This window comes from Ylistrum balloti, unplaced genomic scaffold (genome assembly GCF_031769215.1).
Source record: "Ylistrum balloti isolate Yb309-2 unplaced genomic scaffold, AGI_CSIRO_Ybal_v1 Utg369588, whole genome shotgun sequence".
Classification (NCBI taxonomy): domain Eukaryota; kingdom Metazoa; phylum Mollusca; class Bivalvia; order Pectinida; family Pectinidae; genus Ylistrum; species Ylistrum balloti.
In genome coordinates, this window is record NW_026781875.1 from 551,324 (window position 1) to 562,961 (window position 11,638).

General features: G+C 37.5%; 1 protein-coding gene across 1 annotated transcript; it reads left to right on the forward strand.

Moving 5' to 3' along the window:
• The first annotated feature begins 3,839 nt into the window (after positions 1–3,839).
• On the forward strand, positions 3,840–11,251 carry LOC132544419 (plasminogen-like). The gene is made up of 3 exons (XM_060208014.1): positions 3,840–3,960; positions 9,940–10,359; positions 11,019–11,251. The coding sequence occupies exons 1-3, from the start codon at positions 3,840–3,842 to the stop codon at positions 11,249–11,251; spliced, it is 774 nt and encodes a 257-aa protein (XP_060063997.1).
• The last annotated feature ends 387 nt before the right edge of the window (positions 11,252–11,638 follow it).

Here is an 11,638-nt window from a genome sequence, read left to right on the forward strand (position 1 = left end):
TCGCACTGTGCTTACACGAAACCACTTACTCTTGTTAGCATTTACAAGAAAGTTATACTTCCGTCGATGTTATACGGATGCGAATTATGGAATAACTTAACTAAATGCGATATCCGAAAGCTAGATACGTTTCAGCATTATGCAGTAAAACGTATGCTTAATCTAAGGACATCCACTCGATCGGATATGTGCGAAAGTATAGTTGGACTTCACAGGATTCAGTGCGAAATCGAGAAAAGAAAACGTTGTATTGTTGATTGTGCACCAAACAGCATTCCAAAAAGAATTTTCATTCGTAGACTTCTCAAATATACAGATGGACCGATATCAAAGCAAATGGGGTATATCCCTGATATTCTGGCATTATTAACCAAATATGAATTATTCGAATTGATACAGGGTTATATCCAATGTGCAGAATTCCCATCAAAGACTCACTGTAAACTTTTAGTAAAAGGAGCTATTCAAATACGCGAAGATCGCTTATTGATCGAGAGAATGAACAGTGATGATGATTTCGTTCGATTTCGATCTGTCCACTCTACCTATATTGAGCCGAATGTCATGCTCAAAACATCGGATATCGACAAAAGAGCAGATCTATTTATTTGCTAAATGTTAAAGTGTGTACCTGTAGAACAGTGCAATACATGTAAGCTGTGTACAAAACCGTTTCATGACATCATAAGGCATTTTGTTACAGACTGTACCAGCACATTTATTTTGAGAGATACCTTCTTCACTAAACTAGTTGATTATTATGGTGTACAGCCATATTTGATAATATCAAGCCTTTCATCAGAAGGAACTGCGGAATTTTCAAAAGCTTGTGCGTATCTATTACATAAAACAGCGGAAATCTATTTCCATGCTGGTGAACCGTGAAACATATTTTGAGCTCAGAAACTGGTCACCATGAAGTGATTCTTGATCAAAATGTGCGCTTAGCGCTCAGGTTCTTCATATAAATATGTCCATTTCACATTAAACTTTATTTTTTCAATTTTTGTACTCTCAGCTTTGAGGAATAAAGAATGATGATGATGATGATGATGTATTTGAGATTTCTGTTTGGTCTGAGTTTTCCTGATCAATGTATCTGAGATTTCTGTCTGATGTGAGTTTTCCTGATCAATGTGTCTGAGATTTCTGTCTGATGTGAGTTTTCCTGATCAATGTGTCTGAGATGTCTGTCTGATGTAAGTTTTCTGAGTTTTACTGATCAATGTATCTGAGATTTCTGTCAGATGTGTTTTCCTGATTAATGTGTCTGAGATTTCTGTCTGGTGTGAGTTTTCCTGATCAATGTGTCTGATATTTCTGTCTGTTGTGTGTTTTCCTGATCAATGTGTCTGAGATTTCTGTCTGATGTGAGTTTTCCTGATCAATGTATCTGAGATTTCTGTCTGGTGTGAGAGTTTTCCTGATCAATGTGTCTGAGATTTCTGTCTGATGTGTTTTCCTGATCAAAGTATCTGAGGTTTCTGTCTGATGTGTTTTCCTGATCAATGTATCTGACATTTCTGTCTGATGTGAGTTTTCCTGATCAATGTATCTGACATTTCTGTCTAATGTGAGTTTTCCTGATCAATGTATCTGAGATTTCTGTCTGGTGTGAGTTTTCCTGATCAATGTGTCTGAGATTTCTGTCTGATGTGTTTTCCTGATCAAAGTATCTGAGATTTCTGTCTGATGTGAGTTTTCCTGATCAATGTATCTGAGATTTCTGTCTGATGTGAGTTTTCCTGATCAATGTCTGAGATCTGAGATTTCTATCAATGTATCTGAGATTTCTGTCTGATGTGAGTTTTCCTGATCAATGTGTCTGAGATTTCTGTCTGATGTGAGTTTTCTGAGTTTTACTGATCAATGTATCTGAGATTTCTGTCTGATGTGAGTTTTCCTGATCAATGTATCTGAGATTTCTGTCTGATGTGAGTTTTCCTGATCAATGTGTCTGATATTTCTGTCTGGTGTGAGTTTTCTGAGTTTTCCTGATCAATGTGTCTGAGATTTCTGTCTGGTGTGAGTTTTCCTGATCAATGTGTCTGAGATTTCTGTCTGGTGTGAGTTTTCGTGATCAATCATTTCTGTCTGGTGTGAGTTTTCCTGATCAATGTATCTGAGATTTCTGTCTGATGTGAGTTTTCCTGATCAATGTATCTGAGATTTCTGTCTGATGTGAGTTTTCCTGATCAATGTATCTGAGATTTCTGTCTGATGTGTCTGATGTGAGTTTTCCTGATCAATGTATCTGTCTGATGTGAGTTTTCCTGATCAATGTATCTGAGATTTCTGTCTGGTGTGAGTTTTCCTGATCAATGTATCTGAGATTTCTGTCTGATGTGAGTTTTCCTGATCAATATATCTGAGATTTCTGTCTGGTGTGAGTTTTCCTGATCAATGTATCTGAGATTTCTGTCTGATGTGAGTTTTCCTGATCAATGTGTCTGAGATTTCTGTCTGATGTGAGTTTTCCTGATCAATGTGTCTGAGATTTCTGTCTGATGTGAGTTTTCCTGATCAATGTATCTGAGATTTCTGTCTGATGTGAGTTTTCCTGATCAATGTGTCTGAGATTTCTGTCTGGTGTGAGTTTTCCTGATCAATGTATCTGAGATTTCTGTCTGGTGTGAGTTTTCCTGATCAATGTATCTGAGATTTCTGTCTGATGTGAGTTTTCCTGATCAATGTGTCTGATATTTCTGTCTATGTGATTTGTGTTTTCCTGATCAATGTATCTGAGATTTCTGTCAATGTGTCTGATTTCTTGTGAGTTTTCCTGATCAATGTATTTCTGTCTGAGATTTCTGTCTGAGATGTGTTTTCCTGTCAAATTATCTGAGATTTCTGTCTGGTGTGAGTTTTCTGAGTTTTACTGATCAATGTATCTGAGATTTCTGTCTGGTGTGAGTTTTCTTGATCAATGTATCTGAGATTTCTGTCTGGTGTGAGTTTTCCTGATCAATGTATCTGAGATTTCTGTCTGATGTGAGTTTTCCTGATCAATGTATCTGAGATTTCTGTCTGGTGTGAGTTTTCCTGATCAATGTATCTGAGATTTCTGTCTGATGTGAGTTTTCCTGATCAATGTATCTGAGATTTCTGTCTGATGTGAGTTTTCCTGATCAATGTGTCTGAGATTTCTGTCTGATGTGAGTTTTCCTGATCAATGTATCTGAGATTTTTGTCTGGTGTGAGATTTCCTGATCAATGTGTCTGAGATTTCTGTCTGATGTGTTTTCCTGATCAATGTATCTGAGATTTCTGTCTGGTGTGAGTTTTCCTGATCAATGTATCTGAGTTGTCTGTCTAGTCTGAGTTTTCCTGATCAAATTATCTGAGATTTCTGTCTGATGTGTGTTTTCCTGATCAATGTGTCTGAGATTTCTGTCTGGTGTGAGTTTTCTGTGTTTTCCTGATCAATGTGTCTGAGATTTCTGTCTGGTGTGAGTTTTAATGATTAATGTGTCTGAGTTTTGATACGATTGATATCGGCTTTAATTTATGAATAGTTCAAAGAGGTGAAAAAATAGTGGCTTCGATGTGGAAGTTGTCTCCCTTTGCTTGACTGGAATTCTGGGTAGAACGCTCGTAATTGATTTTTCAGTTCGGAAAACTCGCGCAGCAATAACATGATCTGTAGTGTAAGGTAAGATTGCTTACTCTGCGTACCAACAATGTATTGGTTGGTAAAATTTTGCATTTTGTTTTCATTCGTTAAATTGGTATCGGCAGTAAATGACAGACAATTTTATCAACATGCCGATACCAAGGTTGGCAAAACTGTTCTCGTGAGGTTCAATACTACATCCCGAGTACGATGTGCGTATCACTGTATGGAACAAAACGGAGCTGGGTTTTCGTATGAATCTCCGACAGAAGAGTGCAGCATTTTCAAGAATGTAGTCACCCAACAACGGACAGGTGGAATGTCCTTAAAGATTTACAGTAAAGAGGGTAAGTGTTTACAAGTTTATCAGTTATATACATGATTAAACGCGTGAATTTTTCATTAGTTGTCAATCTTGCTCGTGATAAACAATGCTTGTGCGTTTGGAGGATAATACTTCTGTTGAGGGCACTGCTTGTGATCATTCTTGTCTGTGTTAAATAACGTTTGTTGTAAATTTTGCCTGTGATAAATAAAGCTTGTGGTAAATCTTGCCTGTGGTATCCAATGCGTGTGGTTAGTATTGACATTGGTTTCGAAGGCGTGTGGTAAATCTTGACTGTGGTATTCAAGGCGTGTGGTTAGTATTGACATTGGTTTCGAAGGCGTGTGGTAAATCTTGACTGTGGTATCCAAGGCGTGTGGTTAGTATTGACATTGGTTTCGAAGGCGTGTGGTAAATCTTGACTGTGGTATCCATGACTTGTGGTAAATCTTGACTGTGGTATCCAAGACGTGTGGTAAATCTTGACTGTGGTATCCATGACTTGTGGTAAATCTTGACTGTGGTATCCAAGACGTGTGGTAAATCTTGACTGTGGTATCCAACGCTTGTGGTAAATATGAACTTTTATAAACAAGGCGTGTGGTAAGTCTTGACTGTGGTATCCAAGGCGTGTGGTTAATCTTGACTGTGGTATCCACTTTGTGTGGTAAGTCTTGACTGTGGTATCCACTTTGTGTGGTAAGTCTTGACTGTGATGAGCAATGTTTGTGGTAAATATTTACTGTGGTATCCAAGGCTTGTGGTAAGTCTTGACTGTGATGAGCAATGTTTGTGGTAAGTCTTGACTGTGGTATCTAAGGCTTGTGGTAAATCTTGACTGTGGTATCCAAGGCGAGTGGTAAGTCTTGACTGTGGTATCCAAGGTGTGTGGTAAGTCTTGACTGTGGTATCCAAGGTGTGTGGTAAATCTTGACTGTGGTATCCAAGGCGAGTGGTAAGTCTTGACTGTAGTAAACAAGGCTTGTGCCAGCACTACTTGAGATAAACATTGATCATGGTGAACATTACAGCGAAGGAAAACCTTCCTGTGGTATACTTGTTTGTGAGTTTATTTTAACGGTAACAGCTGATTTTGAGGTTTGGGTCTTGTACAAGCGGTGGAGAGCGATATCCGTGGGCACACTCTGAATTCGTTAAGTTTGTCAGAGTGTCAGATAGATGTTCGTTTACAGGACATTTGGGTTTAAAGGGAATTAGGAGTTCGGTGTTAACGGAATATTTAGGGTTTTGTTTTGGGAAGATCGGTGTGTGTGTTTTATAACTATTATTGGTATTTATAAACGAACAACACAATGTTCCAAATCAATAGTCTTAAATTTATTTCAGGGTAACGTTATTCATAATCAAGCATTTCTTTTGAATTCAAAGCCGTACCATGATCAAGCTGTACTAAAATATTCAATTCCTGTTTGTACTTCATTATTGCAACCATATTCGAGTTGAAGGATTTTAGGGTCAAGGTCACCATTACTGATTTTACTCTTGTCAGTACTCTAGCGTTTTTATTCCTTGATATGTTTGATCTAACACCACAGTCTTCTTGAAGACCATATTTTCTCGTACCGTCTACAGGGACAGGGACATTTCATGGGCTTCCTAGAGCTTCATTTTTTCTGTCTCATGAGATCTTTTTGTGAACTTTACGAAATCGTTGGCGAGAAGTAAAGTTATAATTAAATCACTGTCAAAACCGATTATTTATCTGACGTATATGAGAAAAAGGAGGTTACTTAGCTAAACCAAATACTGAATCTAGAAATGAAAATAGATATGTGTTTTGATACCAGTACACGATATGTACGAGAAAAATAATCTACAATTCTGTTTCTTTCTCGACTTCCTGAAACAACTAATTCTCGGTTAGTCTTTAGTATTATATCAAGATAACGGTCAATATAACAATGTAATCCTTGTCAACGCTCTAGTGACTTGTGAGATTTGAACCCAATGTCACACACAGGGCCATCATTAATGCGTATCAGTCAAGACTGTATCGTGAAAGAATTTGTATCGTTTGAAGATTTGCCAGCCTTCACTATTTAGGAGGGAGAGTCCCGATTTTGGACCCTCTAAATTGGCTATTTTCAACAAGTGGATATGCTAAACTATTGTAATATTCTAATATTTAATTATTCTATTTGGGTAATCAACCAAAACATATGACTTGCGAGTTAATTTTACTGGAGGAAAATACAAACATTTTATTTATGTGTGTATTTTTTAAAATTCTTGAGCAGTATAAATCTCTCCCAATTTTTAAAGTTAACAAATATTGCGTTTGTGGTATTTTACTAATTTCAATTATTTATTTGCATTGATATCAGTAATTATTTATGATATAATTTTATCTATAGATGTAAATGTCTGGTGTTACACACGTATATATGTGTGTGACCTCTGCCTAGATGAAGTGAGATCTTTGTCAACACTAACTTTGTATACACCTGTATAGTCCGACTGAATGAGACTTGTGTTAACACTAAGTTATATAACCCGGTCTAGTCCGACTGAGTGAGACCTATGTTAACACTAACTTATATAACCCGGTCTAGTCCGACTGAGTGAGACCTTTGTTAACACTAACTTATATAACCCGGTCTAGTCCGACTGAATGAGACTTGTGTTAACACTAACTTATATAACCCGGTTTAGTCCGACTGAGTGAGACCTTTGTTAACACTAACTTATATAACCCGGTTTAGTCCGACTGAATGAGACTTGTGTTAACACTAACTTATATAACCTATGTTAACACTAACTTATATAACCCGGTTAGTACTGTCCTTGTGTTAACACTAACTTATATAACCCGGTTTAGTCCGACTGAGTGAGACCTTTGTTAACACTAACTTATATAACCCGGTCTAGTCCGACTGAATGAGACTTGTGTTAACACTAACTTATATAACCCGGTCTAGTCCGACTGAGTGAGACCTTTGTTAACACTAACTTATATAACCCGGTTTAGTCCGACTGAATGAGACTTGTGTTAACACTAACTTATATAACCCGGTTTAGTCCGACTGAGTGAGACCTTTGTTAACACTAACTTATATAACCCGGTCTAGTCCGACTGAATGAGACCTATGTTAACACTAACTTATATAACCCGGTTTAGTCCGACTGAGTGAGACCTATGTTAACACTAACTTATATAACCCGGTTTAGTCCGACTGAATGAGACCTATGTTAACACTAACTTATATAACCCGGTTTAGTCCGACTGAATGAGACTTGTGTTAACACTAACTTATATAACCCGGTTTAGTCCGACTAAGTGAGACCTATGTTAACACTAACTTATATAACCCGGTTTAGTCCGACTGAATGAGACCTATGTTAACACTAACTTATATAACCCGGTTTAGTCCGACTGAGTGAGACCTATGTTAACACTAACTTATATAACCCGGTCTAGTCCGACTGAATGAGACTGTGTTAACACTAACTTATATAACCCGGTTTAGTCCTAACTTATATACTGAGTGAGACCTTATGTTAACACTAACTTATATAACCCGGTTTAACACTAACTTATATAACCCGGTTTAGTCCGACTGTTAACACTAACTTATATAACCCGGTTTGAGACTTGTGTTACACTAACTTATATAACCCGGTTTAGTCCGACTGAGTGAGACCTTTGTTAACACTAACTTATATAACCCGGTTTAGTCCGACTGAATGAGACCTGTGTTAACACTAACTTATATAACCCGGACCTAGTTAACACTAACTTATATCCGACTGAGTGAGACCTTGTGTTAACACTAACTTATATAACCCGGTTTATTCCGACTGATTGAGACTTGTGTTAACACTAACTTATATAACCCGGTCTAGTCCGACTGATTGAGACTTGTGTTAACACTAACTTATATAACCCGGTTTAGTCCGACTGAATGAGACTTGTGTTAACACTAACTTATATAACCCGGTTTAGTCCGACTGAGTGAGACCTATGTTAACACTAACTTATATAACCCGGTTTAGTCCGACTGAGTGAGACCTATGTTATTAACTTATATAACTACTGAATGAGACTTGTGTTAACACTAACTTATATAACCCGGTAACACTAACTTATATAACCCGGTCTAGTCCGACTGAATGAGACTTGTGTTAACACTAACTTATATAACCCGGTGTAGTCCGACTGAGTGAGACCTTTGTTAACACTAACTTATATAACCCGGTCTAGTCCGACTGAATGAGACTTGTGTTAACACTAACTTATATAACCCGGTTTAGTCCGACTGAATGAGACTTGTGTTAACACTAACTTATATAACCCGGTTTACCCTGAATGAGGTTAACACTAACTTATATTAGTTAACACTAACTTATATAACCCGGATTAGTCCGACTGAATGAGACTTGTGTTAACACTAACTTATATAACCCGGTTTAGTCCGACTGAGTGAGACTTTTGTTAACACTAACTTATATAACCCGGTTTAGTCCGACTGAATGAGACCTTTGTTAACACTAACTTATATAACCCGGTTTAGTCCGACTGAATGAGACTTGTGTTAACACTAACTTATATAACCCGGTTTAGTCCGACTGAATGAGACTTGTGTTAACACTAACTTATATAACCCGGTTTAGTCCGACTGAATGAGACTTGTGTTAACACTAACTTATATAACCCGGTTAACACTAACTTATATAACCCGGTTTAGTCCGACTGAGTGAGACCTTTGTTAACACTAACTTATATAACCCGGTTTAGTCCGACTGAGTGAGACCTATGTTAACACTAACTTATATAACCCGGTTTAGTCCGACTGAGTGAGACCTATGTTAACACTAACTTATATAACCCGGTTTAGTCCGACTGAATGATACTTGTGTTAACACTAACTTATATAACCCGGTTTAGTCCGACTGAATGAGACTTGTGTTAACACTAACTTATATAACCCGGTTTAGTCCGACTGACTTGTGTTAACACTAACTTATATGAGACCTTGTGTTAACACTAACTTATATAACCCGGTTTAGTCCGACTGAATGAGACTTGTGTTAACACTAACTTATATAACCCGGTTTAGTCCGACTGAGTGAGTGTTAACACTAACTTATATAACCCGGTTGTGTTAACACTAACTTATATAACCCGGTCTAGTCCGACTGAATGAGACTTGTGTTAACACTAACTTATATAACCCGGTCTAGTCCGACTGATTGAGACTTGTGTTAACACTAACTTATATAACCCGGTTTAGTCCGACTGAATGAGACTTGTGTTAACACTAACTTATATAACCCGGTTTAGTCCGACTGAGTGAGACCTTGTGTTAACACTAACTTATATAACCCGGTTTAGTCCGACTGAGTGAGACCTATGTTAACACTAACTTATATAACCCGGTTTAGTCCGACTGAGTGAGACCTATGTTAACACTAACTTATATAACCCGGTCTAGTCCGACTGAATGAGACTTGTGTTAACACTAACTTATATAACCCGGTTTAGTCCGACTGAGTGAGACCTTTGTTAACACTAACTTATATAACCCGGTTTAGTCCGACTGAATGAGACTTGTGTTAACACTAACTTATATAACCCGGTTTAGTCCGACTGAGTGAGACCTTTGTTAACACTAACTTATATAACCCGGTTTAGTCCGACTGAGTGAGACTTGTGTTAACACTAACTTATATAACCCGGTCTAGTCCGACTGAATGAGACTTGTGTTAACACTAACTTATATAACCCGGTCTAGTCCGACTGAATGAGACTTATGTTAACACTAACTTAATATATGATCATACAAATGATTAATGTTTTGATATTTGATTTAAATATTTTTCTCTTACAACGTTTAAACGTCGATATTATCAACACCTGTATATAAAATATTTCCCAATGCACCCACACTATTTATTCACCAAACGATGGCCATGGGCTAATTAAAACATATTTTTATTTTTTCCTATAAAGGTAAATCGTTCTTTTTTTCATCTTTTAAAGAGAAGGACAGATATAATATGACCAGTCTTGTCTATGAGGGGAGGATGACTTGTACTGTGAAAGGAGTCACGTGTCAAAGATGGGATAGCAACAAACCGCATATTCCTAGTTACTTCATAGGTCGGAGCGACCTTCAGAACTGGTGCCAGATAAAGCTTTCGAAGAGACCTTGGTGCTACACGATGGATCCTAAGACTAGATGGGACTATTGTCCTGTAGATGAGATCTCCTCCTGTAATCGGCCTCCACCATTGTCCCTTCCTGGAATCAGTGTTAACGTCGAGCACCCTTATAATTTTATAGCTATAGCAGCTCGGTATAGGTGTGCTAAATCGTTAGACTCAGAGCCAGTCATAAGCTGTCCTGTAACACGATGTCTTCCTGATGGTACCTGGTCGTCCGCAAACGTGTCTTGTGCAAGTGAGTATTTTTTTTTCCGTTAGAGGTACGCTGTAAGTGTAACAAGGTGAATTGTAATATTTTGTATTATCTTGTTATATGTAGATGTCACATGACAATCACGTGATCCGAAACTATAAAAATATGTTCAAACTATTTAATGTTTTTTCTATCAATTCGTCTATTTGTAGTACTTATATTATATCGGATTGACGTCTAGTAGATGTGATTCTTGTTTGATAAGTGAGCTCAAAGTTATTTACGGAATGATCCGAACTGCGTTGACCAATCGAATCTAGCGGTCAGTTCAATTCAAAAATCTATTGTTATCGATCTGGTCATCGATCTGACAGTTGAGACCTAGCAGCCGGACGTGATCGTCATAAAAAAAATTGTTTACCTCGCGATCGGGCTAATCAAACCAAACGATTTGTGTTTTGTACATGTATAACAACACGATGTAGCGCCACTGCAGTCATGGGTTCTTATCTACCTTACTTAGGACGAATGCTTTTTTTTATTCATTCGAATAAATGTTGAAACATCTCAACTAGAACTTTGTGTTATGATTTTAGGTTACATAAGAACCAACTTAACAACTCGATCTAACAACTCAGATATATACTGCATGGAATGTATTACTTTTTGGTTCCATATATCTAATGTATGTATACTTCCAGAGAAAGAGTGTTATGACCCTATCAACAAAACCTACAACGGTAGCGTGACTTGCACAGAAACAGGGGTCATGTGTCAGCGATGGGATAGCAATTTCCCACACGTTCCTCACAAGAACAAAGGACGAAGTGATTTCGGAAATAGGTGTGTGATTCAAGGCTACACAAGACCATGGTGCCAAACAGTGGATCCCTTAGTTCCGTGGGATTGGTGTCCAGTAGACCCATGCACCTGATATGTAGTTATCTCCCTTTGACACATTACATCACAGTTACAGTCCACTCACTTTGCCCTATATAGACACTCTATATATACGATATTTATATATTCATTTCATTATCTTTTCACTATTTATCACGAAAAATAAATTTTTATTCACTATTTTTACCTTCCGATTATTTCCTCTCTTTGCATCCTGCTGCAATATTCTCCTTAATTAGACATCAATGACGTCATATGTCCTCACGTGACCATCCGGGTAGGTAGACGAACGGAAATACAGTATTTGTTAAATGAATAAAAATGAAATTCAGGATTTTTCATCGTCTCTAGAGCTCGTGCAAGTAAGATGATAATTCAATCACCTACTGGATTAATGTTGTATTTCACTTTATTCCTTTGA

What these genes read in the sequence shown, in the direction of transcription:
- LOC132544419 (XM_060208014.1), top strand. Translation starts at nt 3,840, where the DNA reads ATGGAACAAAACGGAGCTGGGTTTTCGTATGAATCTCCGACAGAAGAG. An exon ending in AAAGATTTACAGTAAAGAGG is followed by an intron (nt 3,961 to 9,939) that starts GTAAGTGTTTAC and finishes CATCTTTTAAAG; the next exon opens with AGAAGGACAGATATAATATG. An exon ending in CGCAAACGTGTCTTGTGCAA is followed by an intron (nt 10,360 to 11,018) that starts GTGAGTATTTTT and finishes GTATACTTCCAG; the next exon opens with AGAAAGAGTGTTATGACCCT.